The 19,896-nt window shown below is 42.7% G+C and overlaps 1 protein-coding gene across 2 annotated transcripts in view; it reads right to left on the reverse strand.

The window, feature by feature from the left end:
- TDRD9 (tudor domain containing 9) overlaps positions 1-19,896 on the reverse strand; it is an 87,317-nt gene that overhangs the window by 49,846 nt on the left and 17,575 nt on the right. For both annotated transcript variants that reach the window (XM_075614953.1, XM_075614954.1), the window contains exons 3-9: positions 18,867-18,961; positions 16,738-16,959; positions 15,776-15,898; positions 11,124-11,204; positions 8,025-8,189; positions 6,798-6,901; positions 318-379 (exon numbers count right to left, since the gene is read on the reverse strand). In XM_075614953.1, coding sequence (XP_075471068.1) covers positions 318-379; positions 6,798-6,901; positions 8,025-8,189; positions 11,124-11,204; positions 15,776-15,898; positions 16,738-16,959; positions 18,867-18,961 — 852 coding nt within the window. The remainder of the gene's footprint in view (positions 1-317; positions 380-6,797; positions 6,902-8,024; positions 8,190-11,123; positions 11,205-15,775; positions 15,899-16,737; positions 16,960-18,866; positions 18,962-19,896) is intronic.

Below are 19,896 nucleotides of genomic sequence, written 5' to 3' on the forward strand. Positions count from 1 at the left end.
AATGTCCAATTAGGAGATGATTCAATGCACCCATAAACACACCCAATAAAACCGGTCAAGAACCTTGCTTTTTCTCTCCGGCTTTACAGCCAACAACGGAGTAGAGCAACAGAGCTAAATGTCAGCTTTGCTCTGTGACAAATCGTTGGTCTTTTTTTTTTTTTTTATTATCAAATTCACATTGACCTACAATTTGTCAAGCAGGAAGGACACCAGTATGCTTAAGTGCCAAAACAAATACTGACGGAATGTACATTCGAAACAACATAATCAATAAAATTAACTATGTTGAAACTAGAAATACAAAATACATTTACCTGGCAAAAACACCAAGACACTGTTAGGTTCTGTGATGGATTTAGGATTATTTATCTTGTTCCTATAGAAAAGTGGGGAGACACTAAACTTTAGAACTATAAAGCACTATACTGTACATTTAAATTACAACGTTTATTTTCATAAAGGTAACAAGAGCATTCTTAATGTAAGATCTGCACACCGGTGCTTTAATGGAGATCACCATGTGGTATCACGTCTGTAAATGCAAACTGTAGTCTCAACAGTGAATCCTGCTGTCTGACTGACATGTGCGTTCTGAATTTAGATGTACACTGCAAAGAATGATTGTTACCACTATATGAATTCGTGAATAAAATATAATGCATAATGTGATTAGACATTATTTTACGGTATTTTAATATTTCTGCACTTTGGAAAAAGGTCTCGGAAAGCTCGCCAGCTTGCCTAGCAGACACTGACACGTGCCAGTTATGTAACATTAGAGATCAGCCACAGAAGGCTTTATGAAGGGTTTCTGAGCAGCTCAACATTAAAATAACAGGCTTTCAATATGAAGCACAATCTAGCGCTCTCGGATTTACCATACAGCTGCTGCACTGTAACCTGCAACCTCAAACTGCTTACAGCTTTTAATATACATCTGTGAAATTATTATTTTTTAAAAGCTTCATGTTACCCTATAAAGCTAAACAAAGGCAAATATACGTTTAAAGTTGTTTCACTGATAATTGCCCACCATTTTTTATTTGTATTTTTACACAAAAAAATCGTAATTCTCTAAACTATATTTACCAACCTATATAAACTTTTGCACATCTTTCTTGTCAGAATTTGAATAAGCCAGTATCAATAGCAATGTATATTTGTGGCAAAAAAATGTAATACTCATGTTATACATTGTCCAAGACAGGGGAGCGTAATGAACTTACCAGAAAGTACAAAAAACAAAAAACAGAATAGTGCAATATGAATATTTGGAGTTATCCAAAACGGTGGCAAATCCTAACGTTGGTAGTATGGTGTTAAATGGCCCTCACAGGGTGTCCATTTTTTAAAACATACAGTAATCTTTAAAATCTTTGGAAGCTCCCTAATATGACGAGTGCTCCACTCATCGCCTCTCAAACGCTGGCTCCTGCTCTGCACTTCTGGGTCTGGTGCTTGGATGTTCGCCCACAGGAAGCGCCCTCGTCTCTCAGCTCCCTGGATGATGATTTATAGTGGATTGTGAAGCAGACTGCCCCCTTAGTATAAAACGAAATGGGACAATTGGGCGTGGCCGTCTCGCTGTGAGGATCTGTGAGACTCACCACCCTCGGCGTGCTTCCCGCCTGCCTCGCTCCGCGATTGGGTGCTCCGCTGCTCCCTCTCCCTGCAGTGCACTACCGGACCCATCCTCCTCCAGCCGCCGAACTACAGGTGCGCGCACGTCACGCCCAGACATTAATAGTGTCACCTAGTTCCGCCTCTAGGATGCGCCCGCGCGGGGGATGTCGTCAGTGCGCCGCGCGCACACAACGCACTCAATAAGTGCCCGCTCTGTCTCATCAACCCGCAGCTGCTATACGACTCTCGCCTGTCTCCTGGGTGACTGCAACCAATGACAGCCTGCACGCCTCTGCTCCTCACTCATTGGCTCTCCTCCCTGTTATATGCTTAGCCGGCCCACTGGCTCATCGGCTGACCATAATCCTTTGTCATTACAAAGTGTTTCACAACTCTCCTTGCACCTGCTGCCTTGCGCTCCAGTTCCTTGACCTCTGTTTCTGACCCGGCGATCCCTTGGACTCTGCTCTTCTTACCCCTGACTTCGGCATACGTACGATCGACTATCCGCATCTCTCCAACCCCGACCTCGGCTAATAGTATCTGCAACAATCCATATCTCTCCAATCCAGACCCAGGCAAGAATCTCGACTATCTATACCTCTCTAACCATGACCCGGCTACCTCGACCTATCTACACTCTAGACGTGCCCACGTGGCTGTGGGTTGGTGTTTATTTAATCCCCACCTCGATCCCGCCTTGTTTGTGGTGAGCACTCCGTGACACTCGCCCGACCAAATGACCGCCAGCGTTCAGTTGCAGACTGACCCTCCACCGCTGGCCACTTCTAGGAGAAGGTATGTTTTAGCGGTTAGGGTTAGTTTTAGTGATTATGGTAGGGTGGTTAACTTAAGGGGTTTTAGTGGTTAGGGTAAGGTCCGTTTTAGGGTAAGGTCTTGGTTAAGGGTTATGCTTCGGCACTTACCTTATATAAGGATCTCCCAATACTCCACCGAGGCAGGACGTCTGCCTCTACTAACATGGCCAAGGCAGGACGTTGGCCTCATTCTGGATTTATTGCCTGCACCTACCTGCTGCCTTTATAAGGCTTCATTCCCCTCTCGTCCTTGCCTGTGCAAAGTTCTTTTAACCTTGTTCCCTGTTGGAAGCCATGTCCTACCTGCCTTCTTCCTTGCCTGTTGCCGACTATCTCGCCTTGACGATTCTGCCTTCTCCAGCCCTGACCTCGGAACTGTGACACCTACTATTCTGCCTTATCCAGCCCTAACTACGGAACAGTGACAACGATTATCCTGCCCTGACCCTGGACCTCACTATTCTACTCTTCAGGATTTGGGTCCTAGGTATGGGTCACTCTCCTCTCTCCAACTCTGTCTAGCAGGTCTTTTTCCTGGAAAGTACACAGCAACATACGCGATCGTAACACCTTAGAAGCGAAGCAAGTCTCTGCAAAGTGCCGGCGGTTATTTGGTTATGGCGAAACAAAATATCTGACTCTCTCTGTTCTATAGAGAATGTCTCGGGCATCCAATGAATGAGGTCTCGTTCTTTATTACAGGCAGAAAGATGGCAAAAATTATCTCCCGATTTAGGTAAAATGCGGGTATCAGTACTAGTCCAAGGAATTAAATATGGCAAAAAGCCCATTAGGGCTGGCAGCTCACAGATTCTGCCTGTTGACGTAATAGCCAACAGAAGGGCTGTTTTCTGAGTGAGATTCACAGCTGAAGGTTGCTCTGTCTAGATGATCAAATGGGGTCTTTGTGGGGCTTTAAGAACAAGTGGCAGATCCCATTCAGGAATAGAATCTTTTAATTTAGGTATTGCACTGAAAAAAACATTAGATACAGAGAAGCCAGATATGTTCCTAGCAACTTATGAACTAAATGGAACCAATGCCACGCCACAAATCAACAAACGTCTGCACAAATTGTAATATTGAAGCAGTGATGGCTCCAAGAAAACATTCAAGTGTCTGCACCACTTAGAGAAATGCTGTTAGATTATGCAAAAAAAATTAAAAAAGTAAAAAAAATGGTGAGGATTTTCTTGCCACCATCAATGTCCGCACCACATTCCTGCATAACCCAGTTTGTTTCAGGCTGTGCTCAATCTCTAGGCCATTAAAACCCATTTTTGGATTGGGCCTTGCGTTAGATCTTTAGATACTGACAACTGCCATGGTTTGTCCTTTAGCATGGCAATGAGCAGAGGATAGCATCTTTGCGAGGTCAAAAAAGGAATTAGGGCAAACACTTCTGCTTTGTCTTGTCTTTTTCCTGGGGACTTTTGGTATGAAGGGTATCATTCTGCAACAGATCATTTGGAAATCCCATTTAATAAACAGGGCATCAACACAAGCTACTGTACTGTGTGAAAATTTATTGAGCAAAATCTTTACTTTTCTTTCAGTCATTTTTGAACGAGCTGGCCGAACATCTGGTCTCGAGTGACAATTCCCCTGAAATTAAAATCTTCCAAAATTCTGCTTACATATTTTACCTTCCAAGAATATTGAATGCAGTTTAATCTTCTAATTTTTGTCCTGCCCAACTAAAAATTGGTGACACGTTTTTTGGGGGGGGTTTAGCACCACACTTTTTGCAACTCCTTGCTTTCTGGCAAAGTCACGGTCCTATTGTCTGAACTAAACTTTACATTTGATTCTTGATGTGAAGATCGCGAACAACTGCTCTTAACGCCAAGACCTTTGCGGATTCATCATGTTATGGGACAGGTCATCTTTGAGCCAGCTCGGAACCCAGCTGGGTCCCACCAGTCTATGCCAATTGCATCACTACTGAGCATCATCCAGTCTTGTTCCTGCAACAAGCAACCCAACTTTAAACTGCATACTAGGGCCTTGTAACAAGGGACCATGACCTTTTGGGTCACAAAAAAGGTTGCTTTGGGCCCCTCTCCAGGAACTTTGTCTGAAGTACACTCCTCTTGATCTGTATTCTCTCATATCTGACAGTTAACTTGTCACCTTGTCAAGTGGGAAATAGAACTGTCTCCCTCTTATCTCTTGCATCAGGAATATACTTTGCCTTCCAGAGGCTCTCGAAAATGGTGTCCAGTCTCTTCCCAAACCGAAGGAAACCTTCAAATGGAAGCATGCACAAATCATTTTTTGAAGTGGAATCCACCAGCTAATGCTTACGCCACAGAACTGTTCTGGATGCCACTGACAAAGCCATGGATCTTACTGCCAGACAACACGATGCCTCAAATAAAATCTGTGGCCAACTTCAATTGAACCTTAAATATCGGACACCCAAATCGTCATTGCTCTAGAAATCTGTGTTATTGACCACAGATCAACAAGTCACTCTGATTGCGTCGACCAGCTTCCACAGTGCACTCTCCATATGCCTATCCATGGTGTCAGAAAAGGCATCATCCATCAGCAATGTTGTTAGTCTGGCAAACCTTGTAATGACCACATCTACTTTGGGAGTACATATTCCAAAACTTGTGTGTATTTACCTCAAAAGGATGTATTCTTGAGAATGACACTGTCAGGTGGTGACTACTATTCTTGCCAGCATCACGCCCCAAAACTTTTCTGGGCTCTCTCTGGACCCCTCCGAACATTTGATTTGTTGGTTGTCTGCTTACGTGTCACCAGTTTCCAAAATTCTGCCAGCTTTAATTAGTGGATCCACAAAGTCTAATCAAAGGCAGACCATTTCCTCTGACATCAAATCCTGTGATGATTCCAGATTCATGTCCAACATTCAAAACTGACCTTTAGACTCTTCTGATTATAACCTCAGATTCTCAAGACTTAATTAACTATTACTCTTGCTTCTGGATTTGAGAAGAGGCTGCATCAATACCCTGCAACTCTACCATCCAGGATCAATTCTTACATGCCCGGGCTGGGTCTTTCGGAGTCTTTCAAACATTCTGCACCAAGCTTCTTACTCTCCAAAGCCGGCTCATCACAAGCTGAGCAATAGCTGTATTTTATACAGTAGTAGCCTTTTTCTTTGTGGCAGGCTTCATAGATTACGTGGAAACCCGCTCTTCTGGCTGAGTAACCGATATAAACACATTGAAAACACCAGCATTTTTTGTTATACGGTACAAAAAAAAATGGCTACAAAAAAATTCTATGTCAAGTCTCCCTTGAGGCCTACATAGAACTTAATAAATTGTTCCTTTCATGTAGGCAGGCTCATTATCTGTGTAATAACCCTGATCAGCAAAATCAGGGTGTTTTTCTCCTCGCTAGTTCATCACCAGGACGCAGGAAAAGGCATTATGCAGACCCCCTACTGTAGTGGTTCTCAACCTGTCCTTATTCGTAAAATATTTGGGCACCCCTGCTCTTCAGATCACTCTCATTCCCCTCCTCGCTTACATGCATACTCACCCGCCCTCCTTTTCACAAGCACACCCGCTAAACTCACCGGCCATCCTCTTCCACTCCACATTCACCCTCACCCTCCATTCTCGCCCTACATTCCACATTTATCCCCCTCTTAATCATAAATGTCACATTCACTTCTCTTAATTGCATCACATCATACCTTGCCCCACCCCATCAAAAGCATTAGTCTCCCTCACGCTGCCCCCACAGAGCCATCACACCTCCCCACTCCTTTAACCCCCAAAGCCCTCACGCCTAAAACATGTCAGCTGTATAAAGGTCTGGAGATGAAGAGGCTTCATTCACTCTCTCTTGCCTCTGGGCCAAGCTGAGAGGAGTTGGATCGTAGCCTCTACGTCTCCAACCAGCGCCTGAGGCTTCCATGGCTCCTGGTTGAGAAACACTGCCCTCGTGCCTTCTTTCAGAACATCAGAGCACAGGGTCACGCCTGCGCTTTAAGAGTACTTCCGCTTTCCGTCACGTGCAATGAAAATCGCTTAGTAGGCATATGCAGTATAGGTCTTCCTAGGCTCCCCTGACCATCAACCCTGCAGGGTGGGGGTCTGCATGGGTACAGAGGGAGAGAAGCAACTCAGTAAGCAGTCAGGTAAGTCTTCAAAGACTACACAAAAAAAAAGTGGTTTCTGTCCTGTTAGCCGAGATTGAGCAACCTGTCAAAGGGATGTGTGGCTACTTATAGGGGATCCTCCCACTGGTGGACTTTTCTGTCCAATCTCAGCTGAAGGGTGGCACTTAACCAGTTGAAGCCCATGGATATAGGGTTGCCCAGAAAAGTTTGTTTCTGAAATTGGTCCTCAGCCTTGACCTTACCCATTTTCCTTCATCTCCATGTCATCAAATAACTGTATCAAAGATGTTGCAAATTCATATATTTCCCTACTTATTGCTGGTTCATCAAAATACTGAGCTGCTGCCTAGAAGAAAAAAATGATATCATATATTAGTTAGAAAAAAATAAATAAAAGAAACAATGTGGCCCTTGACAACAGGAATTACCACTACAGTATGTTCTTTTAAGAATTCATGTCTTTTGTAACCTACCTCTTCAAACAATGTAATTTTTCTGTGACATTTTTAATGGCACCTGTTCAAAGAAGTTAATTGCAAGAAAGAAAAACAAAATCTGTTTCTGCTACTCCTGTAGTAAATTTGCATGTCAGCAAACATGTAGAGCTTGCAGGTAGATATCCCAGTAATTCCTGTTCTCCGCAGATTGATTTAACATAATGGAACAGAAAGCATTCAGGAGAGGAACCAAGCCTACCCCTTCCAGCTTACAGCAGCACATTAGAATCATTTCAAAGACAACTGATGTAATATCGTCCCAAGGCATAATTCAATTTATAACTTGGGCTTGTGGTGCATAAAAAAGGGAAAATAAAAGTCACTAGCTCTCAACTTGTAGACGTGTAGGCTGATGGGGAACCCAGGTTTCCACTCACCTAATAAGCAAAACAAATTAATGAAGAAATCTTGACAAATACGGTCATGTATAGTTTCTGTATTAAGAAAACTTCAGGTCCACCATAAAAGGTCAAAAGTATAAGTAAGCTTATTTCATTAATTACAGAAAACAATTATTTACATTAATATTATATCTAAATGTACACTACTACATAATACACTTAACCCAGGCTGTGCTGAAAAAGCGGTGTAATACAACAGGCAGAAAGTTATAGGGGTTTATGTAAAAATGGACAAGCAAAAAGTGGTCCCAAGTGGTCATTTGCATGTCTTTACCCAGAATCCCTGGCTGCAGTGGAAGCATTGTATGCCAAGAGATAATAGGGAAAAAAACAGGGTTGCAAACATGTCTGAGACATGCAAATGTACCAATGAGTGGTCATTTTATATGTTGTACATACTACACAATATAAAAAGACCTTTCCTCTTTTACTGTAGCTGCTCAGAATTATTTTTGGTGATTCATTCTTGCACAAGTAGGCTTGGGTATTTGACAAACATGATCATTTAGAGCCATTACACAAAAGAACCCCAAAACACTTTCTAAGGTGAAAAGGAAGAACCCCTACTTACTTTGATTCTGGGAATATGCTTTAAATCATCTAGATAATACACCTCAATGTCATGAGGTTTTCCTTCCACCTCAATAATATAGGCTGGGTTCAGCCTATTAAAAACAGGAACTGCAAAATAGTCAGCAAATTCTTTGCAGTTCATAGTTGCAGACATCAAAATTACCTAAGAATGTGAAACAAAAAAAAACACTTGCATTTGTACCTGTTAAATGTGTCTGTGTACATCAAGCAAAAAGCAAAATCCATTTAATTGAGGTAAATAAAATTTAAAAGCTGGGCTAAGGGGAAAATAAATATTTTGTTGGAAGGCAAAGGATAATTTGTTACTGAATGAGCCATAAGAACTTCACACTGAATAATCCCAACTAAAGGAAGATTTATTTTTTATTTTTTTTAAACCGGTTTCAAAGAAAGCAACATTTAAACCCCACAGAGACCCCAAAACTCAACTTGGTCATCATGGAAATCAATATCTATCTTGGGTCTTATTGTAAATCATCATGAAACACAGCAACATGTATAAAGATTGGAAATGTCCAATTTTGGACAAAATGTTATATTTTTACATGACAATTCAGTAATACTATTGCCGTTTTACTGAATATCCAAAGTTTAGATCTTGTTTCATCAATCCAAAACATTATTTCTTTATATATTTTCTTCAGCCTGGAGCACACACTAGAAATTAATGCAACTGAACATGAGAAAAATCTTAATCACAACACATTACACTGGTCACAGATGAATACCGTTTAGCCTCAGGGGGACAAAGTTGTATTTACAAAGACAAAAATTCTACAAAGGGTAATTTTTAACCCAGTGGTTCCCAAACTCAGGTATGGTTGGCACGAATGGTACACGATGCCTTACAAACAGGTAATTACATATTTTTATTTAAGCTGTAATAATTGAGGGTACAAGGAGATTAAAATAAAATAAGTATAGATTTGGCACACAAGTGTAGCACAGGAACTTCTAACATTTTCTTACAGTGGCACAGAAAAGAGCTACTATGATGAAGATAGGATTGTAGGCCCCTTCGCAAATCATATATACAAAGTGAAAAAATACAAGCGTGCAAAGGAAATATATATGTAAACTTATTTTTAAGTATGTGCACAATCTTTTGGTGCCCAATTTCCTATGCCCTGCGCAGCTGGAAACAATGTGTCACATGAAAAGGAAATAAATGACCATAAGAAAATGACTTTATCGAGTTTAAGCCAATGTGTACATGACCGACGTCTCTGGGAAATTATACATTCATCCCTCGCAGTTAGGGCAACAAACTATGTAACAGGAAACATCAGCGTACAAAACAGACAAACTTCTACGCCTGTATACAAAATGTAAATATGCAGCATCTTGCATGTAAAACCTGTTACTTTACTCTCTCAATACCAGAAGATTTCCCATACTGGCCATGTTCTGGGAAACCAACTGAAGTGTTACAGCTCTATTGTAGTATGAAAACTAGAGCAAACACATACTGCACCAGAAGGACAATGCAGTATTGAAACCCCTATTTAAAGGAGCTGTCTACCCTAGCAGCAGCAGCAGCAGCAGCAGCAGCAGAAGAAGAAGAAGAAGCAGCAGCAGTGTGTCCTCCAGAGCTGAACCACACTCATTCCAGCCCCCCGGGAACACCCGTTTCCAGAAACACTTACTGGTGAAGCTACTAGTATTATTTCATTATTTTTAAAGAGTATTTAAAATGGCCATTCAATAGGAAGTCACAACTGATGATGTTCCTATTAGCCTGAGATTTGGTAGCCATTTTGTTAACAGAGGGAGATTTAAATCCGGTTCTATGCTGGGCCCCCACCCAAGCTTGCTATGGAGATCCATGCACGGGTATTTAAGGACGAGTGACAATTCTAGAAGGTTAGGTTCCAGGAGGAGATGAGGAGTGGAGCATCAGGGAAAGTAATCAGTAATGTTTCTAAAGAACAGCTCAACCCCCTAATAAAACGCAGTGCTTGGGGTCCAAAAATAACATCGCGCTATAAGCGGATCGCGTTAGAAATAATGTACAATTGCATGCATTGTACAATAAAGTATTTAAGATACCAATAATCGTGTTGTAAAGTGTTCATAAATACAAAAATTGGGAGCCACACGTGCATAGCGTTATAAGCGGATCCGCGTTGTAACGGATCGCGTTATAACGGGGTTGATCTGTAATAGTATAGACCAGGCACCCCTGTTTATTACGTTGTAGATCGGGACAGTACCCATTAAGTTAGGATCCCTGAAAGAAGGAAAGGCTGAATAAGTAATGAAAAGGAATAGAGCACGCCATAGAGGGCCACAGGAAAGAGGGCTCCCATGTGCCGGCGGATCAGCGCTAATATTCCTCATCAGTCTGTATGGAAGTGGCAGTTCCCAAACAGGCAAAAGGTATTGGGTCAAGTAAGAAAGACCCGCCAGGATTCCCGTAGGGGCCCAGAGTAATCGGATTAATACCGATGATGATTTTTAAGCAACAAATGGGGACCGGGTCCCACAGTTAATCAAAGTAACCAAATCAAAGTACCTTCATTTGAGTGTCAAGAGTGGGCACTAATAGAAGAACTGTATTCATGTATGTCGATTATAAAATACAATACAACATTGTTAATATGTATATGAGCCGTCCCTGTCCAAAGGGACATGAGTAAATGGCTGCTATACTACAAAAGTTCCTGGCGCCCATTATTCTACAACCTTGCTACCTCACCGCCCAGCCACCTCAATCCAGCCTGAGTCAAGGTAATCCATGCGGAGTAGCCATATATAACACACCGATGTAATCTCCCTACGAGACGGGCAGGGACAGATACACACAACAAAGGGATAGGCTCCAGAGGGTAGCCAAAACTTCTGGCCTATACGAAGTGTGTGCCTCAACACACACAAAACCGAGTGGGAGGAGCTGTTCCTTTAAGATCCGATAACTTGTACATCAAAAATATTTGCACTATAGACGCTTCGCAAACGGATTTACATTTTTTTTTAAATTTTCAAGACCTACAATTTTACATATAGGAAACTTAGAGAAAATATTAAGACGCAGGGTTCACTAGAACAAATACAATTTTAAAAAAAGATCACTGACCTTCACCAATCGTGAATTGGTAAGTAGAAGTTTGCGGACAACTATCAAAAGGAAGTCCATTTCCTCAGTGCGCTCATGAACCTGCAAAAAATTATACGTGTAATGTAATTCTAGCAGTTAAAATAACTAACAATGTAAAGCAGCAATCCTGTTTTTTTTATATACAGTTCTAGGATTGAAGCGGGTGGGGTCTCCAAGGGTCTGAACTGTGTTAATTTCAGCTCTGGGGACCCCCTGCTTCTCGAGATACTTACCTCCGCAAGGGGTGCCGGTAGCAGTTCTAGCTGGGCTACGTGGGGCTATCAAAATGGTGGATTTAAAGCTCCAGCTTCAGGTGTGCTAATAAGAAGCCGTGATGTTATTCCTTGCGGTTTCCTTTTGGCCCGCGTAACCGGGACATTTAAACCTGCACAGACGCTACCGGCACCCCCTGCGGAGGCGAGTATCTTTGGGAGCAGGGGATCCCAGGAGCTGAAATGAACACGATACAGCTCTGTAGACCACATGCTACCCACCTAGGGAGATAAAAAATAAAACAAATGGGGGGAGGGTAGAGAGAGAGAGCATCTGCTGCTCCGTTAAAAGAAAACTGCAATGAGTTTAGGTCAAGCTGAAATAAAAGAACATTTTTGGAGCGGCTATATTTGTGATTACATCCCACTCTTGTGACTTGTTTGTATTGAACTGAGCATTCGTTCCATCATTCCTGGGATTATAGCTAAAGGTTTACTACTTCACAAAAAAGATAAAATAAAGGAGCATAGACAAATTCGGCAAGTCATTTCATTCTCGCAGGGAAACAGAACACTGGAAAAGACCTGTTCCCATGCAGCAAGAAGGTCAACCTTTAGTGACATTTTGGTAAACATAATTTAAAAAAGCCTAAAGGAATCATGAAAAAAAAGGGGGGGGGGGAAGACATGCAGATTTTTAGTACTGTAGGAGCAGACGATTCCTGAAATATTTTATAGAAGTATCAGCATTTCTAAAATAAAGTAAAATAAATATATAGGAGTCCACACAAACCTGTTTTTGACATAATACTATTGATTACACAAAGAATAATACACAAATTAATAAACACATACGAAGAAACATTGTCCCATACATTATTTTCATTTAATTAAAATGAGTTGATGCGAAAATATTGTAAATAGTACAAGTGTAATAGTAACGGTGACCTTGAGCAAATTTTTTATATATATATATATATATATATGTAGAGGTATCAGTACCGTGTTAGCCGAGCTTCAATAATCAAAAAATAAATAGATGATACCATTCTGTGGCTAACGAAATGCTTTTATTTCGTAAGCTCGCACAAATAAAAGCATTTCGTTAGCCACAGAACGGTATCATCTATTTATTTTTTGATTATATATATATATATATATATATATATATATATATATATATATATATATATATATCATAAATGAAGCAGTCAGCACTCTAAGGTAAAGCAAAAGGCAGTTGCTAGTCCCATAGGAATCCACAAATCATACAAACCAGCCCAAAGACCAGTAAAGAGACAGCAACCAGCGAGGTGTAATCCAAAATACTCTGTATTGAAATGAACAGATACACGAAAGCCAACGTTTCGGTCTCTCAGGGAGACCTTCCTCAGGGCCGTGCCCATATACATATACATATACATATATATACACACACACACACACACACACACACACACACACAAGAAAACAAAAAAGAAATGGCGCCACCCAGACCTACTTAACATATAAAAAGGCAAGTGATAATGAAAATCTATGCTGTTCAGGACTAATATATAATAAAATATATATATAAATATATAAAATGTATAAAAATAATAAACAAATAGATGAATAATGTCCAGATATAAAATACAATACAAATCAAGAAGCAGCTCCACACGCAATCCAATTGAGTCTTTGCAGCCTGAATACAGGGGACACCACTCCCTTCAAGATATCTACAGAAAAAACAAACAAAAAACAGGCGCACTCATAGCGCAGTAAAGTTTACAAACATGTATATGGAGTTGAATGTATAAAAATGCACACACAAACATAACGGGAATAAAAGCATTTATGAGTAATACTCAATCGGCAGCCATAATGCAGGAAACAAGCCGCTCCGATATGATCGTCTGATGTGGAGGGAAATCGGCAGCTTCTACGGAGCACTCCCCGTGTACCGGACGAGGTAAGGAGCGTCTTTCCACTCCAAGCCCCTCGTCACTGCAATGGGTCTCCGATCACAATCCCGCGAGAACTCGATGACGTGACTCAGTGAGCTCACTGTTTTTCTCGCTGAGAAAGAGGCGCGCGCACGGGATGCTACAGATGTGCTGCTGAGCGCGAGTCTATCCGGTGAGCCCAGTGACGTCATCGAGTTCTCGCGGGATTGTGATCGGAGACCCATTGCAGTGACGAGGGGCTTGGAGTGGAAAGACGCTCCTTACCTCGTCCGGTACACGGAGTGCACCGTAGAAGCTGCCGATTTCCCTCCACATCAGACGTCATACCGGAGCGGCTTGTTTCCTGCATTATGGCTGCCGATTGAGTATTACTCATGAATGCTTTTATTCCCGTTATGTTTGTGTGTGCATTTTTATACATTCAACTCCATATAAATTTTTGTAAACTTTATTGCGCTATGAGTGCGCCTGTTTTTTGTTTGTTTTTTCTGTAGAGATATATTCCATATCAAAAACAATGTTATATATGTAGACGGTCATAGTGAGAGATGCAGGGTGCTGCCACAGTAAAGGAAGGTATTAATGTCACCGGTCAACATCATATGAGGTGGCCAACTCCAGTCCTCAAGGGCCATGATCAGGCCAGGTATTCGGGATATCCCTGCTTCAGCACAGGTGACTTAATCAGTGGATCAGTCGAAGACCACCTGTGCTGAAGCAGGGATATCCTGAATACCTGGCCTATTGGTGACCCTTAAGGACTGTAGTTGGCAACCCCTGTCATACATGGACAGAATGAGGCCTGGCCTCAGTCTGGTGGTGATGAAGCTTGTGCAAGCAGGATGCCCAGCTCCGAAAGATAACCTAGTATAAGTGTGCCCAAGCCCCACACTTACAGGTGCATTCCAAGTTGAATGCATACTTTTACACTTTTAACATGGGTAGAAAAGCAGTTGGGCACTGGAGCTGGACAGCGGTTATTTCAGCTCTTGGGACCACCGGGTCCCAGAGATACTTATCTGAAAAGGTGCTGCCAGTACTTCCTGGTCGTTTAAATCTCCCGTGTAACGCAGGCAGATAGGAAGCCACAACCGACTATGTTGCACCTTTTTTATTGGCCCGTGTGACATAGTGGATTTAAACCTCCATTTTGTTTCCTCTGGAGAGGACTGACCAGCGGCACCTTCCCTGCTAAGAATTTACGTAAATAGGGGGTTGTCAGAGCAGAAATTAGTGGGGTTCAGCTCTTGAGACCCCCACATATGTAAAAAAAAATATATAGGTGCTAAAAAAAAATATTCTGTAGGGGAACTGCTCTTATAAGTGTCGTTAACTCTGTACACAATAAATCTCAACAGGGACTCTGAGGCAGCAGTCATGGTTCCGCATATTGCGTATGGAGGCCCTATTCCCAAACAGACGTTAAGCAAAAATGTACATGAACTGCGTAGAGAGAAAAGTTCACACAAAAAAAACCCATAAAAAAAAAAGAAATTAAGTAATGAATGAAAGAATCGTGGAAATTAACCCCAATAGTTAAAAGTTTATCCTCTTTTCCAGGAATAATCCCACACGGACACCAAACCTACAGCAGCCAACCTCAATGGAACTAGCAGACTTTCATTTTTAGAAGAGGATAAAACAAAATCAAACTGAAGATGAGTGTCACGTGAAATAATAAGGCATTCCATGCAGCAGTCATTTTTAGCTATGAAATTCCTCCACCTGGTAAAATGATGTGCATCTGTTAGTGCAGGGGCACTCAACTCCAGTCCTCATCTGCCCCCCCCAAACAGGTAAGGTTTTCAGATATCCCTGCTTCAGCACAGGTGGCTTAATCAGTCCCTGTTTCAGCACAAGTGGCTCAATCAGAGGGCTCAGTCTTTACATGAGCCTCTGATTGTCCCACCTGTGCTGAAGCTGGGATATCCTGAAAACCTGACCTGTTGGGAAGGCTTGAGGACTGGAGTTGAGCACCACTGTGTTGGTGAATAGTTCTGTATACAGGCCGGGAATAAAAAAAAAAGATATATATATATCATAGACAAACAATGTTATTTGTAGTATTCTCCATTCAACATCTAGGAGCACTGGGTCGCCATATTTTGACCACCCACTGCTCTTCTCTCTCGCTGCCGCCCTGCAGAGACGTCTACTTTGATTCCCGCAAAAAATAAACCACCTGATCCCCAGGGCACTGCCCAGTAACATCATGGAAGCACCCCTTTCTCCCGCAGCCCTGTCCTCTGTCACAGCTCTGTCTATTTTAAACATGGATGCACATAAACGTGAACTTTTATGCACATACATGACATCAAGGGACAGTGTGCCGACGTGTAGCTACACATCCTCTGTGCTTCCTCGTCGCCACTCAGAGTAGAGGCAGTGAGGAGCACACATTTATAGTGTAGTAACACAATGTTACTAGACAATTTCCTTGTACTGTGAAAGGCTTGCCACAAATACTTACTTCATCTATGAAAATGTGTGTGAACTCTGCCAAGCTCTTAACACCAACTATCTTCTGTAGGAGGACTCCTGTGGTCATGTAAATTAGTCTGGTGTCATTTGTTGCCTTCTTGTCCAAGCCCACCTTCAAAACCAAAAAAAACATAAGCTCTCTACATTTAGCCAAACTAAATACAGTAGTTATGTTAAAAATGTGTTAAAGAAATGTAAACATTTAGAAAGCTAGGGGGCGAAATCAGACTCCATGCAGAGAAGTTTGAGCGCCCTCATTTTACCATAGGTTGGACATAAGTTGTGATGATTAACTTGTGCAATGACAGATCAGTCAACACCAGTACTGTATAAAAAAAAAGGGGCAGTAATACTTTAAAGAGGCACTCTAAGCTGGCAAGTGTGTGTGTTTGTGTGTATATATAATTGAAGCAGGGGATCTTCGGAGACTGAACCCCATTAATCTCGGTTCCGGGGACCCCCTGCTTCTGGAGATACCTCCATAGGGAGTGAGGGTAGTCGGGTTCACGTAATGGCTGAGTTTCAAAGCTCTTGCGCCCTGTGGGCCAATAGGAAGCAGTGACGTCATCAGGTTCGGCTTCCTATTGGCCCGCGTGATGTGGGACATTAAAACTTTGCCAAAATACCAGCAGCCCCGTCCGAGGTCTGTATCTCGGGAAGCATAGGGCACACGGAGCAGAAATTAACACAGTTCAGCTCTGGAGAACCCCTGCTTCAAACCCAGGTTAAAAAAAAATATTTTAAAAAGCCCATGATTTGCTCCTTTAGGTAGTAAGCAAATGAAGGTTTGTTTAACCCCCAATACAACTAGAAATAACATCAGGTGATTTTAAACAAAAAATAGCACACCCCTAAAAGAATGTAAGCAATTTTAAGACACCCCCATGGAATAACATTTTTATTCGTTACAGCATTTACATTGTCAGAGAAAAACAAATAAATGCACCTTACCTGATAACCCACCAAGCCACTTAATGGCCACTTCCGCTCCTTGCTTATCCAGGTAGCAATGCTGCATGCCCCTATTTTTCGAGGCTGAGTAACAACAATATTGCAGAATCTTGATCGCTGCATATAGTAATCCAAGATAAACTGGGGTAATTGCGTACTTTTACCACATCCAGTGGCACCTTGTACAATCACCACCGAATTATTCTCAACCAGGGAAATTAACTGAAATTACAAAACAAACAAGTTTAATTTCCCAAGGAAAATTAAATTAATGCGGCTGTGACACAAAAAAAATTAAAGTGATTGCAGAAATGTATTTCTTTTTCATGAAGGAAGTCTTCAGTGGCTGCTCACTACTTCGTTTTGACGATTACCTCCAGCGAATCATGATATGTCGGAATGGCATCCATTAGTAACAGTCTCCCTAAATCAGAGGTGGTCAACTCAAGAGCTACCAACATTTTCAGGTTTTCACGATATCCCTGCTTCAGCACAGGTGGTGCAGTCTTTTCGGCCTTTTGGCTAAGATCAGAATTCACTTTTTGGCTTGTGGCCAACACCAAGTGCAGTACTAATCCTTTCTGGGGCTTAAGTTGGATGGTCAATTGCACGCACTTGGTCTTAAAGCCAGTCGAGAAGTGGGATAAGCCCCAGGTCCACATCTCTCCTAGGCCTTCGGGCTAAGGAGGGATGGTATTCTTACAACCAGCCCTTTTGGGCTGGGGTGCTCCGGCACACCCCATGGGCTAGTCACCATGCCTCGAAAGAGGGAAAATTACCTGATTTGAACTCCCTTGCGGGCCTCGGGCCAGAGGTAGGAAGAGACGGATTGTAAGGATCCGTGCAGCGGGTACACACGCTTCCAGCGCCTCCTTACCTTTGCTCCGTGCCGCCCAGGCTCCCCGGCGGCGTGCCTCACTCCGTGCGGTCCCCTCCACACTTCCGGGGCACGCGCAGACCCAGGCTTCAATTTGCTGGCGCCGGGCGCCTGACTCCGCCACCTCTGACGCGGCGCGCGCTTCCCTGCCCCTGCTCCGTCACGTCCTTCTCTCCTATCAGGCCTTTCCCCGGGCCGTTCCTCCCCTTGCTCCGATTGGCCCCAGCCTCCCAGACACTTCTCCCCTATCAGGTCCTCCTTCGGGCCACTCTTCCGTTCCTCCCCTTCCTCTGATAGCTCCCAGCCCCCTATTTAGTCTTCCCTCACCATTTCCTCTTTGCTCTGCATAGCTTCTGTACCTTGGTGCTGTCTGCTGTTGCCTGGCCCCTTTTGTCTTTCAGCTCCTTTTCCTGTCCCTGGATATACTGCTGACCTCCCTGGATATTGACCTTTGGCTTTGAACTTCTACTGCGCTGCTCTCTGGAACCCTAGGATTTGGACATTACTACTCTGCAGACTTCTATATCCCTTGGACACGGCTTACAGACACTCTACTACTCTGCTCTCTCCACTCCACGACCCAGGCTTACGGACACTCTACTACGCTGCTCTCTCCATCCCCCGACCATTGGCTTACGGACGTTACCTTTCTACGCTGGAACTGGCAAGTACGGTACTCATTCTATTCTTGTTACCAGGACCACCTACGCTACTTCCACACTCCGGCCGTGCCCCCCGTTTACTGCTAGGTGTGTGGTATTTCTCCTTTCCACCTCAGTCACGGGGTCTCATCTGGCTTGTGGGCAGGCCGAGCGTTACACGGATGTCCTGAATCCTAACGGAGAAAGGCATCAATGTCCCCGGGGACTTAGGCTTTCGGGCTGAAATCCTCAGGGAAAACGAACCGGGGACTTGTCCGACTCCGGGAGGACAGTCCTAGGGCTTGCACCCTTGCCACTGAAGTGGCTTGGGTTTTGCGCAAGCAAGAGGGGATTGCCACCCCCCCCCCCTCCCAAAAAAAAAAAAAATCTGTGCTGAAGCAGGATACCCTGAAAAGCTGCCATGTTAGTGGCCCTTGAGAACTGGAGTTGGCCGCCCCCGCTCTAGTTTGAACACATGCCGATCTTTTTCTTTGTAGATCTTAAAATTATGGAAGCGTTGAAATGTCCTCACATGTGTCGCTCAGACCTGCAGATTGCAACAAAACTGCTTAAAAACCAAGACATATTTAAACTAGAAAATAATGTTTTACCTCATCTTTCTGGTTTAATATAGGCAAAATGGGATATTTGTAATCCATTTCTGGCGTGCATATTTTGTCCAATTCCGTAACCTTTCTTCTGTGATCTAAAATTATATGAAATGCTAGTAAGAAAAGTATTTTGTAACAAAATACTGTATTTATAAAAAAAAATAGTTTTTCATATTTTAGATTCTTATTGGTGCACTGTGCTCCTCCCCATACAGAAAACATTACTACTAGTACTATGTGAAAAACTATCATCTAAATCACAAGGTCAATTTCTACACACGTCATAAATAAACGAAAATTAAGCCTTGGAATTAAAGCAAATTAATACAATATATTACAAAGGGCCAATATATGTAAATGTAACTTTTTTTTGGTAGCCCATAACCTCATTAAAGCAAAAACAGAGGACGTGAGCAGCAAAATGTACCACAGAATGTGTACATATATGTAAAGGCAAAGTCTGCATTGCAGTGTCAATCTGGACAACTGTTCATAGAACCTATATAGCAATCTTCAGATATCTGCACAAACATCTCGACTAATACAGGTCCTGGAAACAAACCATCCTTCTGATGAACCTCTGCAACTGAAACAGTGATTAATGTGGCAGTCTTAAGATGATATTAAAGATGTTGAACAGTGGTAGTTCCGCCTAGGGTTATCGTTTCCTTTCTTCCTATAGGTATGAAGCAGGTGGTCTTTAGAGCTGAACAGCATTCATTTCAGCACCGGGGACCCCTTACCTCCGTAGGTGCTGCTAGTAGCATCCCCGGCTGGGTGAACATTATGGAGGCTTAAATCTCCTGCAGTATGGAAGCCAATGGAAAGTCGTAACGTCATCCTTTGCCGTTTACTATAGGACCGTGTGACTCGAGGGATCTAAACCTCAATGGAGCACCTAGAAATGTAAGTATTTCGGCAAGCCGTGTGTGTGTGCACGGAGCTGAAATGAACACCATTCAGGAGACCACCCGATTCCCACCTAGTGGGACATTCGTTTTATTTTCGTCCATGGAATGCTGCTTTAAGA

The sequence above is a fragment of the Ascaphus truei genome, chromosome 9 (genome assembly GCF_040206685.1).
Source record: "Ascaphus truei isolate aAscTru1 chromosome 9, aAscTru1.hap1, whole genome shotgun sequence".
Lineage (NCBI taxonomy): Eukaryota > Metazoa > Chordata > Amphibia > Anura > Ascaphidae > Ascaphus > Ascaphus truei.